Source organism: Onychostruthus taczanowskii, unplaced genomic scaffold, assembly GCF_017590055.1.
Source record: "Onychostruthus taczanowskii isolate IOZ18803 unplaced genomic scaffold, ASM1759005v1 scaffold5, whole genome shotgun sequence".
NCBI lineage: Eukaryota > Metazoa > Chordata > Aves > Passeriformes > Passeridae > Onychostruthus > Onychostruthus taczanowskii.
This window is the reverse complement of record NW_024502568.1, coordinates 11,543,403-11,567,557: the sequence shown is the minus strand read 5'-3', so window position 1 is coordinate 11,567,557 and position 24,155 is coordinate 11,543,403. Positions and strand designations below refer to the sequence as shown.

The window sequence follows — 24,155 nt, the reverse complement described above, 5'->3', positions numbered from 1 at the left end:
GTTGGTGTCTGCATCACACAGCAATCTGTTCACAGAACAGGATGTCAGGCTTGAAGTGTTCTAGAGGAATATATTCATGTAATATATTCATATATTCATGGTTGATTTCAGAGAATATTTGAAAATCCATGATGTGATTGAAAAGTGTTATTTTTAGGCTACAAATTGCAATTGCTTGTGCCTGAATAAACGAGTGTGAGCAGCTCCCTCATCCTTTATTGTCTGTATTTCCATGATGGCCCTGTCATGAGTCATGTATGATTTCTTGAAGCTCTGTCATGCAGCAATTGCTTTATTCCATTCTGAAAAAAAAGTATTTGTGAGGTTGTTTGTGATGCTACGTGCTTGCAGGTGATTCCAGAAAATATTCTTTTGGACTATAATAGTTTTATATGGCTGTTGATAGCACCTGAGCTGTAAGAGACATTGCAGTGAATCACTTGCATTTTTTCATTTGTTGGAATATTGTTGGAATTTCTGTATTAGTGCTTTATGGTTACTTTTATGTAAATGAAAGCTTGGCTGCACTCACAGCTCTAAACAAACTGTGCCTGCCTGCATGTACATCTGAAGCTTTTTCTTTGGCAAAAGATGCATTTGGAGAGCTGAACAAAGTGTGGTCAAGTCATGGTGTGGTAACAGAAGCAAATTAGGTGGTTCTTGCCTCTTACACAGCAGCTTGGGATTGCACAGAATGTACAGTACTGATGCTCAGATCCTGCCCCTTCTCCTCCAAAGCAAACTAAACTCCCTAACCTGGGTGAGTTGGCTTTCTCCTGGGACAAGAGTAGGGTCATGAGGCACAATTTGAGCAACATTTGGGCAGCATCACAGCCTTTGCAGCCACCACTCTGCTCCTGCTGGACTTGCATGGCTTGGCAGGGAGCACACTCTGGGAAGTGTTCCAGTTAACACTGGGGATTATTCTTCAGCTGATCAGGTCTCTGACTTGGTTCACTAGGTGTCTAAAAAAAATATCAGCATGATGACTAAGCTCATCTTTATTTGCTGAGTGATTTTTTCAATGAATTAATTCTCAGTCTATTTCAGTATGGATGCATGGCTGCTTTGCTGGCATGGTGAAGGATATGGCACAAGAATAGGAACAAAAGGATGGAAGGTGAAGCAACCTCAGATAGCAGCCAGGTCTTCTCTGGCACCCCTGACTAGCTGTCAGTCTGTTATTTTGTGTAGTAAATTACTGTGCCTGGTGTTTTACTTGATTTGGAGCATCTTCAGTCTCAGTGAAGATGAGAATTGACATCTTTCATGCTTTTGCTAGTCATGCCAAGCTAGATGTTGATATGGGTGGTTGCAGCCTGACATGTAAAATACAGGTAAATATCTGTTGAAGCATCTAATTTTGTGTGAAATATGCCTGCCTGTATAAAACATGAACAAAGAGTTATTTTCCCTATAATTTTATCATGATGTTGTATTTTAGCTGGAAGCAAGAATAGAAGAGCTTAATAAAGAAGTGAAAGCTAGCAAAGACAGACTTGTAACTCAAGATGCAGCAGCCAAAAATACTATTCAGCAGTTGCATAAAGAGATGGCCTTTCGAATGGAACAGGTAATATAGAAAAACTTAAACTATTCAACGTCTACATTATTAAACAAACTTGGTTCTTGTAAGAAACATATTGGATCACTATGTTAGACAGAATTTTCAAAAATTGGAACTGCTAGTGTGCAGTTATATATGCATTTTTGTTAACTGTCAGCAGTGAATTTCCAGATAACTGTTAACACTTCAGAGTGCTTGGTAACTCTTTTAAAAAATACCTATTTTTATATGTATTGAATTCAGCTCTCAAGGAAATCTCATTTTCTTTACCTATAAGCTGAACTTGATTCAAAAGGAGCTAAAAGCTGGCAGTAGCTTTTTTCAGACAGGCTGTCACAAAATTAATATTTTTCTCAATTTCAGCACAAAGCTTTTATTTTATCTTTATGTATTACTGCAATCTGGGATATTTTTTTCCTTTTTAATATAATACTGTACCAAATATTTTCTCAGTTGCATTTATTCTAAAGCTCATTGTCTGATTTTTTTTTTTTTTCCTAATTTGAGGCAGAACTTGTCAGTGCTGGGGTGGGGAGAGTCTGTAAAAGTAAGCCACTGGAAGGGATCCATCTGAAAAATAAGCCACTGGATAATGATTGTGCAGTTGGCATGTGGATGAAGGAAGACAGAGTACTAGTACTGAGTATTTGCAAAATTTTGTTCCTAAACATTATACTTCTTACCTTCTAGAAACCAAATTACTAATGTATTGATAACTTGAGATGTTCAGCTGTGAAGATGCAGCTGTTAGAATATTTATTGTTAGGAGTAGGAGTAATTTCAGTGCTTAAGAGGAATTGAATGTTAGTCTTTGTCAAACTGGAGCTTTTGAGTCCTACCATGTTATGCTGCTCTACTGCAACACTAAAAATACCTGGTTAATTATGAAATACAAGGTTTGATTCTTTGTGTTTTGGTGTTTTTTAAGGCAAACAAGAAATGTGAGGAAGCTCGCCACGAGAAGGAGACGATGGTGATGAAATACGTCCGAGGGGAGAAGGAGTCGCTTGACCTCCGAAAGGAAAAGGAGGGCCTTGAGAGAAAACTCAGAGATGCAAACAAAGAAATTGAAAAGCTTACAAATAAAATCAAACAACTTTCTCAGGAAAAAGGAAGATTGCACCAGCTCTATGAAACAAAGGTACTCCAAGTACTGTTGTGACTTGATTAAAAGCACCGTCAGAACAATCTGGTTACTTGTTTGCTGTTGTACTTGGTAAAAGAAACCTGTTCTGATTCAGTTTCTGCTACACAGCTGTGAAAGTGCCTTCCTTCCAAGGGAAGGGGAAAAAGTTGCTCAGTTCTCATTGCAATCCTTTAGAAGTTCCTTTTAATATTTCCCTGAATATTAGTTTGTGAAACATTAGGGTTTTTTTTTTTTTTTGACAAAATTGAGAAGACAGCTTGTTTTAGTTGTCTGGATTTTGAAGTAATTTCTAGCATCAGATTTTTCTTAAAGGCTGCAGTGGCATTAAATTGTTGCAATCTTTTTTTTCTTTGTTGTTTTTCTGTGTTTTCACTCTGTATTTGCTCTTTTTACTACTAAAAATTGATAATAAAGCAATAGAATTTTTCATCCAAAATTTTGCCACTCATTTTTACAAAGCAGTAAGATTATTATTAAACGATCCAAGTCTTTTGGTAGTCCTTCACAGCTGTGTTTTACAATTCTGTTTCATGTGGAATATTCAAAAATTAATAAATGACTAGAAACTATGCTTCTGAAACAAAAATTGCATCTGTGGTGCTTTGTCTTTTCACAGATATATAATATTAACATATACTAACAGTAGTGCAACCTTATCTTGCTATTCAAACCACAACACTAATGGGTTTTTTCCCCACTGGATTAAAGCATTATTGGGCATTCTGAAATATATGCATGATTTTGCAAAATCCAGACATTAAGAAAAAAAACTCAACTTGATAACTGGACAGGAGTTTTATTCTAGAAACACTAGATAATTTAACTTTACAAAAAACCTATGAAATTTTCTCAGGATGGTGAAGCCACTCGACTCAACAGAGAAATAGAAAAATTGAAAGAAGAAATCAATTCTCATGTTATCAAAGTAAAATGGGCTCAGAACAAATTGAAAACAGAAATGGATTCACACAAGGTGGGTGAAGTGATGCTGATACCATTACATGAAAATATAGTCAGAGTAATGTAGTTGTTACAGAATTTACTTTTTATGTACTGCTCCTAATGTGTTTATGTTTAATTTGAGTACCTGCAACAAAAGTCAGAATAGTACTCTCAAATAGAGATACTGAAATGGAAGTGTTCAAAGGATGTGAAGGGAGGATATACTGGAGGATTCTCTTTAATTTGGTCATCAAATTTAAATTTGTTGTTAAATTTGTGGGTTTGGGGGTGGTCATTTGTTTGAAATAACTGTTAACTTAGTTTTTAAGTGGTAGCGTTAAATCTGCTGTCTGAAAACGTGCATGGTACATAAGCAAGAGATCCTTTTGTTGTGCCTTCAGTGTTGGGTCAAATGGAATTACATAAATTAACAGCTGAATGGAAGCAAGGGGAAAAATAGTGTTGGACTTTGTTTTGTTAATTCTTTTCAGACTGAAAGTGAAGTTTTATTATGAGAAATGTGCTTCTTAGATGAACTTAAGTAAATGGATTTTACGAGGTTTAACCCATTTTTTTAATTACTGTTTTTGTAGGAAACCAAAGAACGCCTCAAAGATGCAATGACAAAATTATCTGAAGCAAAAGAAGAAGGAGATCAGATAAGGAAAAACTGTCAAGAAATGATAAAATCATATCAAGTAGGCACATTTTCTCAAGAGGTCAAATTATTGTTTAGTGCCTGAGTCGTCTTTTTCATTTCTTTCTAGCTTAAGCTGTAGCAGGAAAGAATTATCCTGTGCAAGCTCCAAAGCTGAGATGAATGGGATGGGTTTTTTACTTTACTGAAAAATTGTTAAATAAAAGGGTAAATGTTTATCTTGATTGGCATGCAGTGTGGGGGTCTTTCTTGGCATCGTCAGGACTATCAGAGGTGTACTTACAGGAAAGACTCAGTGATGTGGAAAGCTTCTGTACATTCATAGAATAGAAAGGGAAACATAAAAATCTAAAACTTCACTGACATTTCTTCAATCCCTTTAGGAGTCAGAAGAAATCAAATCAAATGAATGGGATGCAAAATTCCGAGTAACTAAAGGAGAACTAGAGAAACAAATTCAGGAAAAGTCTGATAACCTGGAGGTAAATATGTGCTGTGTGGAGTCCACTTTCTGGTTAAGAATTCCATGAAATTATAATTTTGAGAATCTTATTGCTTACAGTTATGCCACATTCTTTGGGTTTTGTCTTTTTTGGTGGTCTGATACTAAATCCCAGGTGTCTGCCCTCCATTGCATTTTTGGAGGATATCTTCAGGTACTACCTTGGATATAGTGAAGGTGAAATAATTCTCTTTTAATAAACATGAATGTTGCTGTAATTAAAACCACAAATTCGCTTGAATCAGGCCTTTCTCTGACCAGTATTTTGCCAAGATATCTGGCAAGGAGAGACAAGGACCAGCTTCTGTTCTTTGCTGGCCCCAAAGTGAAGCTCTCTAATGATGTGTCTGCTCAGAGCTCATCTGTGTACATGCCATCTTCAGAGGTGACAAAGTGCCAGTTTGGTCAGAGCTTTCCTTGGGCCTGTTGTGCCATGGATCTGTGTACCTGAAAAAAGAGAGTGTGCAGGCTCGCTTTTCTTTTCAGTTCTCCTGAGAATAAAGAAACCTACCTTCAGGTTTTGCTTTCCTTTTTGAAGAAGTAAACCCAGCCTTTGGGGTACCTGTTCTGCCTCAAGCCCTCTCAGCTGTTGTGATGGCCTGTATTGGCCTAGATTTTTTTTTTTTTCTGTTTTGTTTTGTTTTGAGGTGGCACTGTTCATTTAATCTTAAGTTATCTTAATGAACTTTTTACCCTCTAAAAAGGTGCATCATGCAAAAATAAAAGAAGTGGAAGACTTGAAGAGAACATTTAAGGAAGGCATGGATGAGCTTCGAACACTGAGAACAAAGGTAAAGTGTGCTGAGTTGGATTGGAGTAGGGCTGAAAGCACAGGGCTGAGTTTTTGCAACTAGAATACATTCCACTCCTAACTGTACTTTTACTTCTTCAGGAATAAGCAGTGTGATTAGAGATTGACTGGCATGAGACTAGAAAGGATCTCTAATTGTTGACTCTGCTTAGCATTTTTTAGAAAGTAGGAGCTGATCTGTAACACAACAGTGTGTTACTTCATCATGTGCACTTCATTTGGCTGAAAAGTTGAGAAACATTTTGGATTTGTAATCCTGCAAATATTTTAAATCTTCTAAATTTAGTATAAATAAACCTCTGGTGAGGAGGTTATGCTGTCCATAGCTTGTGGACAGTCTATAGAATAGCATGCCAATCCCTTTTTCTGGAGCAGCTCAATAGAACTGTGCAAAAAGAGAGGGAGGCAGAGTAAGGGGTAGCCATGGTAACTGGAGAAACATCATATCTGTGGACCTTGATCCATTAGGCTGATCAGTTCAAATCTTCGGATAAAACTAATGTTAAGCATACATGTTGAATTTAATTTTGTTTGTTCGTTTGTTTTTCTGACTCTATTTGTTCTGAAATACTTTGGGATATTGGTCTAAGTTACTTGGAACCACGAAAAATTAACACATGAGCTTTGTACAACGGTCTAGACATATGATCAGAATAATTTAGCTCTGAAGTTTATGAAACTAAATAGTTTCTGGTTTTATTTTTTTTTTTCCATTTAGGTAAAGTGTCTAGAGGATGAGCGCTTAAGAACAGAAGATGAGTTATCCAAGTATAAAGAAATAATAAATAGACAGAAAAGTGAAATTCAGAATTTGCTGGACAGAGTCAAAACTGTAGATCAGCTGCAGGATCAGCATCAGAGGTACAGCTGTGCACTTTGAGTAATGATTTAAAAGATTATCTGAGATGTGGAAGGGTTTGTTTATAGAGGTTATTGATGCTTTAAATGTATTGTAATTTGAAGAATGCCTGCCCTCATTTAAATCAGTGTTGCTAGTATTGAAGATATTCTTGATGGTCTCTTACAAAACAAGGGGATTGAGATTGATAAATCTAATTTAGTGTCTCTCATTATTAGAATAACAAGTGCCTGATTTCCAGCATACTTTACAGGAAATAGTCTTCTAGGTTTCTGCTCAGTGCTTGTTTTATTGAAAGATGGAGGGGAGCAATTAAACTGGAAAGATAAATTGCTTTAAAATTGTGATGGATGAATAGAAGTATTTAATGGAAAGAATTTTATTTACTTGAGATATGCTATATTCAGACAGTGTGAGGTACTTGTCTTTCTAATGGGCTGGAATTCATTCTGCTGTGTTGAAGTTCACTCATTTAAGAATGTTAGGGAAATAATCTCAGGGGAGGGCTGGGCTCATGCACGACTCAGGAGTGTCTGAGCATGGTCCTGTGTCTGTGGGTTACACATGGAGTGGGATATACAAATGCTGGCCTCTCTGCTGGTTCCAGTGGTGCTGCATAAGTGGAGATAGACAAATGTCAGGTAGGCAGAACCACCCCTGTGTCTGTCCCTCTCATACTGTTTTTATTTATGATGAAAAAGTGTTTCCGTAATTACAGGCCTTCCTCAGGGCTTAGCAAATCAACCACTTTCCATGTGCTGTGTGCTGGTCACCTGTAGTGTCATGGTGTCCTCAGCCTTTCCAGGGAAACTGCTGTGTGCTGGAAACTACTGGAGCCTACACTTGGACCAGTAACAGTAATTTTTCGCTTGGAATCTTGCCAAATGAATTAAAGTTATTGTGATCAAAGTGTGAAACTACAAATGTGTGTTTCCACTTATCTTTTCCTCTCAGTAATTGAGACATGCTTAAATATGTCTCTCATTCCTATTCAATTTGGATCATTTTTTTCTATATCCTTCCCATACAACATTTATTATCCCTACATTAAATTTCATATTGTCTTTTATTTCAATTTCAATGCAGACATCCTGAAATGTATAAAGGCTATATTGTAAAGTGAATCATCAGCTATGTTTGTTCACTGGAGGAATATGATTTTAGGTTGAATGCTGGGAAGAACTTAATGGCTGAACTGGATACTGATCACCTCCAGTGTTCCCTGATCTCCTTCATTTGCAAATTTTTAAGGATAATCTAGACATGTCTTTTAGAATGGTCTAAACCGTAAATTTTGTCTGATCCAACCTTGACTGCTAGGCAGATATTTCTTCTGTCATGACGGAGCAACATATTTGAAAATGTAAAACACAACCACACATGTAACCTTCTGGCACAGGTTTTTAAATGGGAGCTACAGGTGAGATACTTCACAGCTCAAATGACTGGGTCTCAGCTCTTCTTGGAGAAGCAAACAGTACAGGATTGTTGATTTAAAGTGAATTGATCCACCTCATAATTACACTGTGTGTCAGGAAATTAAATGAGATGTGTGCTCTTGCTTTGTGTAATTTTAATTTTAAATTTGATTATACACACTCCCTGTGAGAAAGGTGAAGTTTTTTCTGCTGATGTTAGAAAGTAAAGTTTTAGAAAGGTGTATCAAATTTGATAATGGAAGAATGAATGAACTAATATTGCAAGAGCAAATAAGAGGGAGGTTTTTAGTCTGTAACAGTTTTAACAGCTATTAAATTTTGGAATTAATTTCAAACATTTTCTGTAGAATGTTGATGATAACTGAAAATGCAGCATTTTTTACTCAGATTGGATGTGAGAGTCTTTCAGTAGAAACAAACACTTGTTTTGTAGAGGGGAAGGACTTGGTTTTTTGGGGAGGAGTAGTGGAGTAAGACAGGCCCTTTGATTCAGAGCTGCAGGGCTTGGATAAGGATGTGTCAGGAATTGCCATACTGCTGTCCCAGAGAAAGCCAAACTGGAGTATTTCCCTGTTTCTTAAAGAGAAGGCCTCTTACAGATTGGCCACTTAGTTGGGTTTGCAAACCTTCCTCTCACCCACTAGGTCTGGTTTTGAGGGTTTTGTTTGTACCCTGATCTGAAGGTCGTATGGAGAAGTTGAAAATGGAGAGGTGGCCTTCCTCGAGGAGCTAAGGCCTGAGTGTCCTCTGTGGGATGCAGAAATCTGTCATTTCAGCACTGCAGCTTGTTGTGAAACATCGCGAAAACTCCCTTGACATTTAAAATGATCCAGTGACTAACAGATACCCCAGGGTCATTCCCCTGCCTTATTTGGACTTGACCTCAGTGCTTTTATTGCAATAAATTTGTATCTTTAAGCTCAGGTTATCCCTAATGTGATACAATTGTTTTGACAGAGATGAACAAGAAATCAATGCTTTAAAGGAAGAAATAGATGGCTTCAATTCTCTGGTTGCTGATCTTCAGAAGGACATTGAAGGTAGTCGGAAAAGAGAATCTGAGCTATTGCTATTCACTGAAAAATTAACCAGTAAGAATGCACAGCTTCAGTCTGAAAACAATTCCTTACAGAGCCAGTTGGATAAGCTTTCTTACAGTGAAAGAGAGCTGCAGAACCAGCTGGAGTGTGTTCAACAGACTAAAGATGATCTGGTGAGTACAGTGGGCTTTTTGTTTTTGCTCTAGTAAGATGTCTGATGCAGATAAAGATGTAGCACATGAATATCACCTTATGTCTTCATTTACCTGACTGCAATTTCTCCTTGAGTTTGCCATTAGTAGCAGTGGGATATGAATACTTCATGTTCCCAAGCTGAAAGAAATCTTGAGGCACACTGCACTGGAAAGAGGAGGTGTCACTGTGTTGCTCTTTCTGATTTTTTGGGAGCAGAGAGTTATTCACTTTCAGATTAAGTGAAACAGACAAAAGGTTCTAATTTGCCTGTGAAGTTTGTTACTGTAAATTGTTCCTTGGGTCCTGTTTGTACTATGAAATAAATGTAATTTTTAATAAACTTAGTGTGTCCTGGATGGTAGTGTGACTTTGTACTGTATCATGTAGAAGTTTTGGAGGTAGTTGAGGAATCTTACTATGCACATGAAGTGCTAGTGTCCAGCCTAAATAATAAATACAAAGTGTGACTGATCCCCAGGTGAAAAGTGCAGTTAGAGATGTTGAGCATGCACTATTGTTAGGCTTGAATTTTTTTGTGTATGACTGAAAATAAAATCCCAATTTCAGGCCATCAGGTTACAGAAGGAGGAGGATCAGCGAAAGTCAGAGGTTGAGGCCCTGCAGGCTCAGCTGGCCTCAGAGCAGGAAGAAGTGTCAGCCCTGAAGACCCACGTGGATGAGCTGAAGGATGACCTGGCTACCCAGAAGCGCAAACATGCAGCAAACCTGAAAGACCTCACAAAACAACTTCAGCTAGGTGGAGATTATTTTCATTTATGAGACAGCTCCATCTATGACCTCCTCAGTGTCTGATAGAGATTCAGGTCCTGTCTGTGTGTGCTCACTGCTTGAGTGTCACCCTTCAAGCTCTCCCTGTTCCTGAAGACAATGAGAGTGAGCAAGTTAGACCTTGTGAAAACTTCAGTTGCAGGCCTTTGTGTTAATTTTAAATCTAAAATGTAACTTTAGAAGTGGGCTTAGACATGAAATATTTATTTCAAAAGAGCTTGTCTTTGTTATGATAGATCTGACTACTGAAATGTCACCATAGGTATATATGGATCCTGGTCTGTGTAGGAGTATATTCAGAAGCTGCCAGAAGCTTCCTAGTTGCTGACTGTATCAGGAATTGCTGGTTATTTTTTCAACAGAACACTTCAGTTTTTAAAGCTGGATATGGAGACACTGATGACTAATTTTGTCTACAAATAGAAGTCATCAAATACCCAACAATGCATAAATAGAAAATAGATTTGAAGATAATCAAGTGTGTTTGAAAGAAGAGATCCTATTGGCACTTTGCAAGACAAGTTCCATGTCCCTTTTTGTGCGTATAAGAACAGCTGTGTGCTGTCCCTCTTGATCCCTACTGAGGGAGTGGTGCTTCTGGCACAAGTGACACAGTTATGAGAGGCTGGAACAGAGTTGCTGACATCAATAGTGATTTACATGGCAGACCTAATCAAAAGTAAAATCAAATTGAAGTCTTACTGGTCCCAGTTAATCCTATATATACCATTACCCCTTCAACTGGCAACTACAGCAGTGTGTAGGGAAAGTGGTGGGTGTTACATCCAGCTGCTGCATGGCTGTTTGGGCTTTAATTTTAGTTGCTACCATTGTCTTTCAGTTGTCACATCATGTTAAATTAGTCCAGGTCAGAGATGATTAGAGGTTCTGGATGTTGGGTAACACTGTAATTTTTAGTTCTTACTCTGCTGTTGGTAATCATAATTTTGTTAATACTTTTAGCACGAAGGAAATTGGATCAGATGGAAAATGGTAATTATGACAAAGAAGTCAGCAGCATGGGGAGCCGTTCCAGTTCATCAGGTAATGGAGCACATAGCAGGGCTGCCAAACAGCCCTTCAGTCTTAACAAGGCTGCCACAGAGTGCTTGCTCTTTATGTGGTTTGTGCATATGCAGTGTGTGGGCAGCCTCCCATTAAAACTGACAAAATAGCCTCTAAGCACCAAAATGCACTTGACTGACTGCAGTTGTAGGTGCTTTTTATGAGATTAAAGTGTAATGTTTATGATGTTTATATATTTTGGTTCTTTTAAAATACCTGCCTTTTCTATTTCATTGCTTTTATGTTTGGAGGAAGCTCAGGAGGACTCCAGTTTATACATGCTCCTTTTACATGCTGCCAGAGGCAAAATAAAAATGAGCAATGGCTTCCAACATTGTTTAATTGCCCTATTGACAGTTGTGACTGTGTAAATGAGAAATCAATTAGCATCATTAGAGACATCAGTAGGTTTATGTAATATTCATTACTTTCTATCCAGTTAGAAGTAGAGGAGTGATCTTTAGCACTGAAAAGAGCATGTTTCCTTCTTGGATATCTTTGGTTTTCAGGTTGGGTTAGTTCTGTCCAGATGTCCTGTAATCTCACTGTGTGAGAGAGACAAATGCTTAGAAAGAACAGCAGAAAGTAGAGAAAATACTGCAAGCTCGAAGTGATCAGTGCTGCAGAGTGTTTATATGTAGGGCTTTTGTGACTCTGTACAGTTTTCATAGTATTGTAATTGTAGTCTACTCCAAAACACACATTTAAAATCAGCTCAGTCTTGTGGAAAATAAATGGACATGAAGGTGTTTAAGTGGAATAAGCATTACACCAGAGGCAGTGCACCCACAGGACGGGACTGCGCCGCTGTCCCTGCACGTCTCATTTAAACACTGCAAGGATGCTTGAGAGAAAACCCCCTAACATAAAGAGAAACTCCTCAGCTCCTGACAGCACTGCTCTGCTGGGGGCACTTCACCTGATGTAATATCCAGAGGAGTTTTTACAGACACTGCTGTGTTGGCAGGGTCCCTGAACGCGCGCAGCAGCACCGAGGATCGCTCGCCTGAGAACACCGGCTCTGCGGTGGCTGTGGACAGCTTCCCAGAGGTGGACAAGGCTGTCTTGGTTGAAAGAATACTAAGGCTGCAGAAGGCACATGCTCGAAAAAATGAGAAGATGGAGTTTATGGAGGATCACATTAAACAGCTGGTGGAGGAAATCAGGAAAAAAACCAAGTATGTTCTGGGTTCTGTTCCTGTGGGTTTTCAGTGTTGAGCTGATGCACTAGACAAGGAAGAAAACAAATTGTCTAAGTGAAAATGTTTAAAACAGTAAAAATATTGCAGTATTTTTCGAAGATGGAATTAGTTTTGGAGGGTTTTTTCCTTCTTTTTTTCCCAGCAGTTGTAGTAATTGCCAAGTTTTTGGCAATTAGTGCTATTACTGAATTTTTTCAGGAGGAATAAACTGGCACAAGTGGGTTTTTGGTAGCAAAATGGTCAGCAGGTGGCTGATTTGTGGTGGACTGCTGCCACTGGCTAACAGAAGAGTCCATTCTCCTCATGTGCTTAAAAGGGTGCTGATTGTGTTTGTTTTGGAAGGAGAATCTGCATTATTCCAGATGGTAGTCTGGTATACATATCAAACAAATGATGTATCTGAGCCAAAGGTGGTTAGTGGTTAATGTGTGAGACAAGATTCCACTTCAGTGAAAATCTCATCTTACAGATAATGTCTGGAACTTCAGTTAGGAGGGTAAGAAATGCTGGCATAAAGCTGCTTCTGGAAGGTGCAGTTGCCTGTTAGGAACAGCCCTTGCTTAATGAGTCCATACATTTGTGCCCAGCTGGTACCATTTCACAGAACATGATCACAGCTTGGGAAGACTCTTGAGAAGTGGCTTTGTAGTTTTTTTCTAATGTGTAGAAAGCTCAAGATTCCATGTCTGGAGTCCTTCAGCAAAGAAAAGTAGACTTTTAAAACTACCTTGCTTGTCCCAGTAACTTTTCAAAATACTTTTAAATAAGTAAACCCTGCACATTGTAGTCTCTTGGCTTACCAGTGTTTCCTGTATCACTATTGGTATCTCAGGTTTTCCTCTGACATAGAAATCGCAGGAGTAAATTTTTACTGCTTTTTTGGTAATACAGTATAGCTTGAAAATAAAATTACTCATCTCAGGAATCTGAAGTTACTTCAGCATCTGACTCTTCTCTGCCTTGTAATGCTGTGATGTTGTTGGTTTATTTTTATCCTCCAGAATTATCCAGAGTTACATTTTGCGGGAAGAAGCCGGAACACTGTCATCAGAGGCCTCTGATTTCAACAAAGTACACTTGAGCAGGCGTGGTGGGATCATGGCATCTCTGTATACATCTCACCCTGCAGACAGTGGGCTCACCTTGGAACTCTCCTTAGAGATAAACAGGAAGCTTCAGGCTGTGTTAGAAGATACATTACTGAAGAATATTACATTGAAAGTGAGTAGCTGTGCCAGTTCTTCTGCACGTTCTTGTGGTTCTCAGGTGCTCCCTTCACTGCGTGCTGTTAAAGGCTTTTCAGAAGTCAGCTCATTGTGATTTGGTGCCACTGGTAGCACTGGGGTTAACCAGGGAGTTATGTGACATCATGCCATTTACCTCCAGTTTAGGACCCTCAGAGTATGCTGCATTAATGGGCTCTGCTTGAAATGAGTTCTGGAGTGCCTGTGCCTTACCTCTCCATGCTCTGCCCTGGGCATGTGGAGCCAGGAGTGCAGGCTCTGCTCCTGGGGCAGCACATCTGCTGCCAGGGAGAGGTGGAAGGCTGGAAAATGGTGTGCAGGCTGCCAGCTGGGCTGCAGGGCTCTGCACAAGCTGGAGATCTCTTCCTGTAATCATCATTCCCCTTGAATGCTAGGGGAGCTAGCATTCTACCTTGTAGACATCCTCTACCAGTTACAAACTGGTAATGACAAAAAAGGACTTGCTCTGAGTTTCTTACTGAAATGAGTTTGTTTTTTCTGACTAATCATTTGCATTTTTTCTGGATACTTGAAAGTATCAAGCTGCTGACATAAACAGTAATTTTGACTTACTAATGCATTTTGTGTGATGGATTAATTTCCCTGTATAACTTAGCTTATCATTTTTCCCCCACTTCCAAGGAAAACCTGCAGACTCTAGGAACAGAAATAGAACGGCTTATTAAACACAAGCATGAACTGGAACAGAGAATAAAGCAGACATAACTAAAACTTCTGGGACTAACCAACCTGAAGATGCAGAAGAGGCAGGTGCTACAGACCACTGTGTTTTACATTCTGCCTGCCAGCACAAGCATCTGGGTTTTTGCAGAAGAAGCCTTTGGCCACACAGGCTCACTCGTGTGAGATCAACAGGGTTTGGCATCTGTGTGGTTCTGTCTGCCCAGGACCAGCCTGAGGCACTGCTGGAATTCACTGCACACTACATTTATCTGAACCTTCTATTTCAAATACAGATGCTTTGCAGTGCAGACTGTTTGGAGTGAGTTGCCATGAGATTTTAATTTCTGCACTGTGTAATTAATCAGTCTCTTAATGATGGAGCTTGAAAAAAAAATAAAGCCAATTATGTCTTAGTTGCTATTGAACATATCCAGTGTTACTGAGCTTTAAGGGCTTTAAGACATTTATTTCCTTTCTTGCATATTATTTCTGATCTTTGGGTTGATTAAGCATTTTTGACATATGCATGGAATAATGCTTTGTTACAAAATTTTGGGTTTTAAGTGGTGACCATGATATTGCATATTTTCTGCTTTAGATTAACATTTAACTGGTCAATTTCTTTATTCCAGAGGAGTGAAGCAACAGTTAAACTAAGGAATTAGAAAGTGTTCTGATTCAGTTTTTGAGTTTGAAACCAATGTCAGTTCAGCAAATTTTGTAAACCCTTGATCCTTAGACATATGGATCAAAAGAAGTCTGATATCACATAATGGGTTAATAAAGTTCTCTGGGCTTCTGCATAACTAACAGCATTTAAGGAGTTTAAGCTGTCCCTTATAGATCTGTAAGTACATGTAGACATGGTGATTGCATCTGTTTTCAAAGACAAATGGAAGCCAATAAATTTTCTCATTAGCTGTGGCTAGACCAACTAGTGACAATAATGGTGAGAAATAGATCTAAATGGGATTTTAATATATTGTTGGACTGTGAAAGTAGCACAGAAATCTCTACAACTGCTTGATTTTACTGTTGTGAAGAATTAGTTGGTGAAAATACCTGAAAACTGTTACTTAGTCCTTCAGTAGCTGAGAGGATGATGGAGGAAGAGTATCAAGATGACATGATTGGGTTAGTCACAACATCATGTTCACATTTTAATTCCAGGATAAGTAATATACAGGATCTGAAATATCTTTATTCCAGCAGTAAATGCATAGTTTCTGTATCTATCACCTTTTGACCAAAATCAATTGATCAGATCACCCTGTAAATACATACTTCAGGTTTTTATTAAATACTTGAACTTCCTATTGCCATGAAAAGAGTCAATGTACATTTACAATAGCAATGCTTTAGCTACTTTAATCAAAAAGGGGGGTGTGGGGAGAATCTGTCTTACTGCAGGTACTGTTTGCATCGTACACCAAACGAGGGACCTGAATTTGGCAGCACAGAGGAGGATAATTGATCAGACAGCTGGGTGACTTAAGGATGTGAACTCCATTTTCACATGCCACTGAGTTGCCTGAGCTTTGTAATAAAACAAATTGAGCAGAAGAGCCCAGTGTGATTTGAATAGTTTGGTTCAAAAAAGTGGGACTTCCTTGTTACTTTAAAGATAGTCATCTATGAAAGTCCTTGTTGGGATCAAGACCTGGTTTGTGGCCCAGAGAGCTTCAAGAGTCTGGGATGGCAGGTCCCTTCAGTGTCAAAGGATTAAGTATTCCTTTGGAAAGGGAGAATGGGAGCAAATAGTTTAAAACCTGAGCAAGTATTATATAGAAACTGCAAGCCTTTAATCTGGGTGGGTTTTTATACATCTATTTTTCTAATTCCTGAGAGCAATGGTTATCTGAAATGTTAGGAAATATGGGCCAGTCCAGTCATGGGACTACTGCTTTACTGTTGTTTAAGTGATGTGAAGAGGCAAATACCTGGCTCTGCTGAAACAGATTTGTCACAGCTTCCAGGAAGCAAACAGACTTGTTCATGACTGAGCTTGGACCTTCTGCTGGGAGAAGGTACTTTAGAACAATTTGCATGCTAAAACATAGCTTAGCTCTTGTATGTTTGTGTTTTCATGCTTTAACGTACCAGATCTCTGGATGTTTTCAGGCATTCAGCTGAATGATTCCAGTATTTTAGATACTATGTTAATATTGTAATCTTTTAATGTATGTTCTCCCGGTGTACAGTGTGAATGAAGGAGGGGTGTGGTGCAGATGGAATCAGTGCAATGACTTTGTGGAAATTCTTATTTCTTTTTGGCATGGTTATTCTCCTTTTAAGTTGAGGAACCTAGTTAGCTGTCCTCCTGCCCTGCTGAAATGCTGCTGGCTCTTTGTAGCACTAATAACTTCTCAGACTTTTTTTTCCCCTTGGTTATGGAGACACACAAAGCAGCCAAAATACCACGTTGTTTTTTGTGCATGGTGTTTTCATGGACCAAAGCTTCATCCACAGGTGTTACTTTAAACATATCTGTTAGAGGTGGAAAAGTCATTCTGGCTTGCACATTGCCAAGTGACTCTCCAGTGAGCCTGGGGTATGATGAGTACCTGATGGGGTCAGCCAGCAACTTGGCATAAGGATGTTCCTCCTTTTTGAGAGGCAGAGATGTATCAGCCATAAAATGTTGCTGGCCCTGTTCCCATGGGGGGGCTTGTGATGCTCTTGGTGCAGCACTGGGAGCACTTTCTGTGGAAAGGTGTTTCTGTGGGGTGGCTCACACAGGTGACCCCCAGCTGGTGCAGGGTGGGTGTGAGCCTTGTGTAATGATCTCATCCCGCTTATCCTTGTTTTGGGAATTGTATTATGGACCTGAAACTGAAAACTGTCCTCAGATAAACTGAATTTTAGAGACAAACGGTGAATTCATAAACTAATCATGAAGGCAGCCTGGAGCATGTAGCTCCAGCCTGTCACTGAAATTCAGTGCCCATTAGATGTGGAATTGCCACAGGCTGCTTTTGAAAATTCCAAGCTTGTGGCTGGTTGTGTCTTACAAGCTTAAACATCTGTTTCTTAAATACTCAGGGTGCTCTTTTCATTCAAACATCGCACAAACAGGTGTTGCTAGAGGCCCTACAAGAAAGCTGCCTATGCTTTTCCACCTTCTGTAAAATCCAGCACCGTCATTGTCAGAAGCCAGACCCTCTGACCTGAAGAATACAATTTTGTGCTACAGAAATCACTGGCTTGTTGCCATGCAGACTTGTGCAATATTTTTAATTATAGTGTCCAGAAAACTGGAGGTTGATTTCTTCCTTGAAGATTTTCTCATTATCTTCACTTGTTGCTGGCAACACCTGTAGTATCTCTCTCAAAATATTTTTAATTGCAATGTTTTGGTTCATAACTAAAAAAGAAAAATATAAAAACAGTATGTCCGGCTTCCGGTGCGTGGAGTGTAAACCTGAGCGTCCCCGTGCTGCAGAGACCCGAGTGTAGGGAGGGGATCAGAGGGCAAGGCCTGTCCCAAGGGGCCTTCACCCTTCTGTGCCACTCACTGTCACAGTGAACACCAGCATGGGTGGCACAGGGAATCCGGTGTGCCCTGTCTCACCTGTCCAGGGACAGGTACCTGTGTTGCAGAGGGAGCTGGGTGGTATTTAGAGCTTTTCCAAGATGGATGGGTGTTACCTTCCCATTTTCGTGTTCTAACTGAAACTGTTGATTCTTCCAATCTATGTGTGTAAGTCCTATACACAGAATGTCTTGTTGATTTAATTTTGTAGATACCTGTTTCTGTATAAAGTTTTCGAAGGTATTGCTATACCTTATGTATATACTGTACTTTGAAATAATAAACATACAAATGTATGAAAGCCTGGTTTGGGTCTGATTTGTCCCACTTTGGTGTTTGGAGGTGTTTTACTAACAGAATGGGACTGCTGGGATATGTTCCTTGAGCTTTTATTGCAGCATCAGCCTCATTACATAGCTGAGACAACAGAATGATGGCAAAAGCTCATGTACAACCAGCAGCAGCTGAAGATTTCTGTTACAGAGCATTTTAAAAACTTTCTAACCAATAGCATATTGCCAAAGCTTACCGACAGTCGTTCTAGCCAGTTACTAAAAGTACACGTACACCTGCTTCACACGATGCTTGCTTGTCTTCTTTATATTAACAATACACAATACTTCATTATTAAGCTTAAAACATTCTACTATCTTACATATTTTACATATTTAAGCATTTACATATTTAAGCATATTTTTCTGCAGTCTTAAGGTCTACCTTAGCTAAGCCTAAAACTCAAGCTATTGTTTTATGTCCTTACTATACTATTGTAACTTTTTCTACTTGCAGACTTTGCAGCTGCTTTATATTGACAATACACAATACTTCATTATTAAGCTTAAAACATTCTGCTATCTTACTAAGCGTATTTTTCTGCAGTCTTAAGGTCTACCTTAGCTGAGCCTAAAACTCAAGCTAATGTTTTATGTCCTTACTATACTATTGTAACTTTTTCTACTTGCAGACTTTGCAGCTGCTTCTAGTTCTGAGTTCTCTGTTCTTTCTATTTCAAAGACCTGCTTTCCCAACTTTCTGAAATTCTTACCTTTGCTGTTTCTCACACACCTTTTGCTGCTGCCTGGCTGCAGCCGTGCTGGCAGCTCTCAGAGGGTGCTGGGTGCTCATCCCTGGCAGTGGGAGCTCGTGTGCCTGTGAATAAACACCCTGGGCTGCCTGCACCGCCAGACCCTTCTTGTTCCCCCCGGTGGGTCTCGCACACCGGAGATCGAGCCGTGCTGCGGCTCTGCCCTGGGCGCTCGCTCCTGCCTGTGGCAGCCGGGAGGTGGCGGTGCCTCTTCTCCGGTGCTGCCGGCGGTGGGAACAGCACAGCCCGGGAAAACACCTCTCCCACTGCATTCATCCCTTGGGAATGGCGCTGGACAGGCTGCGCTGCAGTTAGGGACTGCAGTCCCTGCCAGTGCCCTCGGTGCTTTTCCCTTCCATAACGTGAATTTTGGGAATCCCGCAATCCCAGCAGCAAGGAATGGTTCCTTGGCTGTAGCTCCACATTTGCTCCTCTGATTTATTTATTCTCTTGTAGAGATCTAACAGAGTTTGTTTATTAGCCATGATAGTGTTTCTTAATAAAAGCAGTAAGTGATCGTGTCTGGTTGCTGGCAGTGCTTCTATTAAAAACCTGGGAATGGGGTTGATATGGGTTGTCCTGCCCTTGCAGGGAGCCAGAAAAAGGGGAAAATAATACTGTAAAGGTGATAATTTATGGAGTTTATTCTAGTATCTCCCAGAGTACCTTAAATGAGAGAGGGGGCTGTCCTATATTTTGCTGAAATTTAATGGCAAAGAGCCTCAAGCTTTCCAGGACCAGACCAAGGGCTCCCAGTGATTTTTCTGGTTACAGTTACCTGCATGACCCTATGCTGAAATTGTTTTGCAGCTCACTGCTTTTCTTCCAGCTTTTTCCACTGATAACTGGTACAGTTGTTGGTGACAGATGTGACCAAAAATCAGGTTTATTTGTTCTTCCTGGGTATTTAATGCTGCTGCTTGGAAACAACAGCCTGAAGCTAAACTTCCTCAATTTTGTACAGCTTTGGTGCTATTTGCAAGTGGCCATTTGGCAAAACACTTCCCACCCCTGTTTTTGGGTCTGTGTCTGAGCCTGACCCAGCTGAGCTCTGTGTGCAGAGGAAGGGCTCTCATGGCACGTGTTAAGGGCTCAGTGCTGAAGTAAGCCAGGCTGATACTGCAGCTACTGTCTGATAAATATCTCTCCAAATGCTAGCAGCTCTCTCCTCTAGCTGATTGTGAATGAGGAAATCATCACTGCTATTTTTTTTTCTCTCTCTCTCTCTGCTTTATTTTAAGGGGATTTTTAATAGTGAGCTCTGCTGGAGGTTTTGTTGCTGCGGTTGTTTTTAGGCTATTTTACATCAAACCACAGTGGGTCTGTGCCAGATTCTGTGAGATTTTTGCATGCATAAATGTAACTGTTGCAGTAGCAGAGTGCTGCTGAACAAGTTGTTCTCATCTAACTGTGTATAAATATGCTGTTAGATATTCGTGTGTTTGTTGCTGTTCTGCTCCAGTGGATGCCCTATAGCCAGGAGATCCTCTGGCCCTTGGCTTTCCCTGGGCTCTTGACCATGTGTGGCTGCCCACTGATCTCAGCAGGGCTGCTCAAATGCCTCAAGTGAAGCACCTTGCTCACTAACAAGCTGAGTCCTATGAATATCTAAGAGCTTCTTAAGAAGTTTCTATTTTGAAATAACCACATGTGCGTGGAATAAGGAAAAGCAGCAAGTGAAAGCACGAAGTCTGTGAGCTCTGCCTGAAGTGCCCTGGTGTTTGACACAAGGTGAGTCAGCACAGCTGCTCTCTCTGGGGTGGTTGGTGTGTCCTTAAACGCTGCCCTGGGCCATCCAACCTGCGGTTCTTTGGGAACTGCTGCTGCCTTTGGAGATGGATTGAAGCAGGGTGCAAATGCAAGGCAGTCTGTTCAAGCTGTGATCTGCAGTCAGACAGAAGGGTTTGTGAGGCTGCACTGTGAAAGGAAGTGGTTAAAAATACTCTGAAAATGATAGATCTTAAATTATTTTAACTCCAGTCAGTACCTAGCACAGGGGAGAGGAAGAAGGTGAGAATTACTCATATCAACACTGTGGGTAAAAGCAGAATATGTCTGAAAAAATAGACCTTGTGCTGGCCAGCCTAGACCTGTGTTGTGGTCCTGCAAATTCTCTGAAAACTTTTCAAGTTCAACCTTCAAAGAGGTTGAAAAAACCAAACTTGGGCTCAGAGCTCTGACCTGTTCATGCTGTGAAGTGGCTTGTACTAATCAACTGCCCTGGCTTCACCTTAGTAATTAGATTATCAGAGCAAGTGATTAGATGGACTCTTGAAAATATTTAAGGGCTTCATCCCTCTCGAGAAGGGATCTTCATCCATGAGGTAAAATGAGAAATCAGAACGAGCTGCTATCAGCTTCTCATGGGCTTAACATGTGGGCTGACACAGGCTGCTGACAGCCAGACTTGTGATGCCCTTTCCCTGGTCCCTTTCCCTGGTCCCTTCCCGTGGTCCCTTGCCCTTGCCACGTGTCTGCTTTGACCCAGGGCTGGCTCAAGGCCCTGGGGGTGGCTGGCACAGGGGCAGGACTGTCCCACAGTGAGGTCTTTGCCTGCCCACCTGCTCCCAAAGCTGTCCAAGCAGCTCCTGGTGCACTGCAGGTAATGGCTCAGCCTTTTGAGGCAAACAAGGATATTTGTTTTCCCTGGCAATGCTGCTCTGTGACCTGCAGGTTGTCTGGGGTGGTTGCACAGCTCCCACATCCCCTGTGCTGTGCAGCCAGAGTGCCTTGAGCGAGGCAGGACAGCTGGCAGTGAAACCCATCCACAGCTCCAGGTAAAACCTCCCACAGAATCCACAGCCCCTTGTTTTGCTTGGCTTTAATCAGGCATTTCTGGGATCTAGAAAGATCCAGCTAGTGCCAAGCAGGTGTTTTCTATCAGCAAGGACTGGCAGAGGAAAATCTCTGCTGCATAAACCAACCTGCTAAAGAGAGCAGCCATCAATCCAGGTACCTGTGACCTTGGACACTGCTTGGGAGCCCTCGTGGTCTTTCTTGGGCTGTCCAACCCCAAAACCAAGTGCATCAAGGTCTCCTGCCAGCAGGGCACGACTGCCATACAGGCACTTCAAAAATACAGGCACACCTCTAAACCACCAAACACAGGGTGGATGGAGTCACCTTTGCTCCTCAGGCAGGTGAAGCCCTTGGAAAAGAGATTTGGCAGCAGGCCTGTAGAACAAGGCTTGCAGATTGCTTTTTTTTGTTTACCTCAATTATGTCAAAATATTTCCCTCTCTCAGAATTTCCTTGCAGTTTTCCAAGGTTGCTTGTTGATGCTGAAAGATCAGTCAACTATTTCAAAGTGATTTGACCTTGCTTGGGTTGGTGACAGAGCCCAGACCTCACAGGTAGTAGTCACCTTGTAATGCTAGAGCCACTGTGGAGTGTCTCTCATTAAAGTCAATGTTCAGGCAACCACAAGCAATGCCAGGGCACAGTGGCAGGTGAGCTCCCTGCCATCACACTGAAGAGAGTGTGGTTTGGCTTCCCTTGGCTTTGGTGGCAGCTGAAACAATAGAAATGTCCCCAAAGGCCAGGACTTGCAATCCAAGGGATTCTCTAGGGAGCAATAAATGGAGGTACTTACGTTTCATTAATTGTGTATCAGAGCAGACACTGGAAAAACACCAACCAACCAAAGCAGTGAGTTTGCCACTGACTGCTGGCAGGAGGCCCCTGCCAAGACAGCAGCCTTGGATCAGAGAGCAAGGAACTGAAACCCTTCCAGAGGATGATTCAGAGCAGACTCACAGGCTCCTGCACTGATGCCCTGTCAGCATTGTGCTGAGGAGGCACGGAGCAGTAGCTCCTGTCTGGCCACCACCCTCTGTGTGGATGCCTTGGGGCTGGTGAGGAGCAGACACAGCTGCCAGGGAGGTCAGCTGGGGCTCTGACCCCTCATATCACAGAATCACAGGATCATTTGATTGGAAAGGACTTTAAAAGCCATCTATTTCCAAGCCCACTGCCATGGGGACACCTTCCACTAGACCAGGTTGCTCCAAGCCCCATGCAGCCTGGTCTTGAACACTTCCATGGATGGGGCATCCACAACTTCTCTGCTCAGCTTGTGCCAGTGCCTCACCAACCTCACAGTAAAGAACTCCTTCCTAATATCTACCAAAACCTGCCCTCTTTCACTTTGAAGCCATTCCCCCTTGTCCTATCCCTACTAACATTTATAAGAAGCCTTTGTCTCTCTTGTAGCTCCTTTAGGTGCTGGAAAGTGCTCCAAGTTCTCCCTGGAGTCTTCTCTTATCCAGGCTGAACAATCCCTACTTTCTCCACCTGTTTTCATAGCAGGGTGCTCCAGCCCTCTGAGTATGTTTGTTGTCCTTCTCTGAACTTTCTCCAACATGTCCTTATCCCTCTTCTGCTGGTCCCCAGAGGTGGATGCAGCATTCCAGGTGGGGTCTCACCAGAGTGGAGCAGAGGGGGAGAACCTGACCTGCTGGCCAGTCTCCTTTAGATGCAGCCCAGGACATGACTGGCTTTCTGGGCTGCCAGCACATGCTGCCAGCTCATGCTGAGCTTCTCATCCACCAGCACCCCCAAGTCCTTCTCCTCAGGGATGCTGCTTGCCCCCAGAAAAGGCCTAAAATCAACATACAGGGGAGAGGAAGGAAAATGGCTAGCTGGTTAAAGACTGAGGGATGTGGAGAAAGAAAAACTGTTTTTTTAGAAAGGCCATCCTGGCACAGGAGCAAACCCTAGTTGCTTTTGGAGTGTCATGGCTTTCCTTCTCCTCTGCAGAATGAGCTCAGGGTGCTGCGTGCCCAGATCTGGAGTGCAGCTGACAGCATGATCTTAACTTCTCTTTGTTCAACCCTGGGGCATCCAAACATGCACTTCTGAGTGGCTACATGCGAAACAGAAAAGTCTCTCTTTGGAAATGTGGCACAGGAATGGCTTGCACAACTGTATTTACTTTGGAGGTTCCTTTTGGGAAGCATCTGCCTGTTCTGGTCTGTGTGTCAGCTCACAGCCCCATCAGTTTTCCCTTTCCCTCCTTCCTCTCCATGGTTCTGGGACTTCACTGCCTGTGTGCAGCCAGGGACCCCAGCCTGTCCAGACCTCAGCTTCCTGATCCCTGACATTGTGTTTCCTCCAAGGAGCAGGACACAGCACTGCAGGACCATCCCTGGGCAGAGAGCACAGAAATAGAAATGCATGGGCAGGGGGAGATGGCAGGAAGATGCAGATTCTCATTTTTGATGGGTTTAGAGAAGAAAGAGGTTGTTTTGGGGAGAGCTGATTGCTTTGTTTTTGTTATACAAGCAGCACAGACAAGAAATATAATTGGTAATATATAAGAAAACACAACTCTCAACTGGAAAAACATACATGTATGATTTGACTGTCAGCTCGCACATGGGCAAATTGTGTTATA

At 41.3% G+C, this 24,155-nt stretch overlaps 1 protein-coding gene across 3 annotated transcripts in view; it reads left to right on the top strand.

The window, feature by feature from the left end:
* Positions 1-17,977, top strand: part of CCDC186 (coiled-coil domain containing 186) — a 35,283-nt gene extending 17,306 nt beyond the window's left edge. For all 3 annotated transcript variants that reach the window (XM_041415454.1, XM_041415453.1, XM_041415455.1), the window contains exons 4-16: positions 1,445-1,573; positions 2,496-2,708; positions 3,568-3,687; positions 4,250-4,354; positions 4,698-4,796; positions 5,521-5,607; positions 6,346-6,488; positions 8,883-9,138; positions 9,728-9,917; positions 10,913-10,993; positions 11,982-12,192; positions 13,218-13,437; positions 14,103-17,977. In XM_041415454.1, coding sequence (XP_041271388.1) covers positions 1,445-1,573; positions 2,496-2,708; positions 3,568-3,687; positions 4,250-4,354; positions 4,698-4,796; positions 5,521-5,607; positions 6,346-6,488; positions 8,883-9,138; positions 9,728-9,917; positions 10,913-10,993; positions 11,982-12,192; positions 13,218-13,437; positions 14,103-14,186 — 1,938 coding nt within the window. In that variant the 3' untranslated portion in view covers positions 14,187-17,977. The remainder of the gene's footprint in view (positions 1-1,444; positions 1,574-2,495; positions 2,709-3,567; positions 3,688-4,249; positions 4,355-4,697; positions 4,797-5,520; positions 5,608-6,345; positions 6,489-8,882; positions 9,139-9,727; positions 9,918-10,912; positions 10,994-11,981; positions 12,193-13,217; positions 13,438-14,102) is intronic.
* The last annotated feature ends 6,178 nt before the right edge of the window (positions 17,978-24,155 follow it).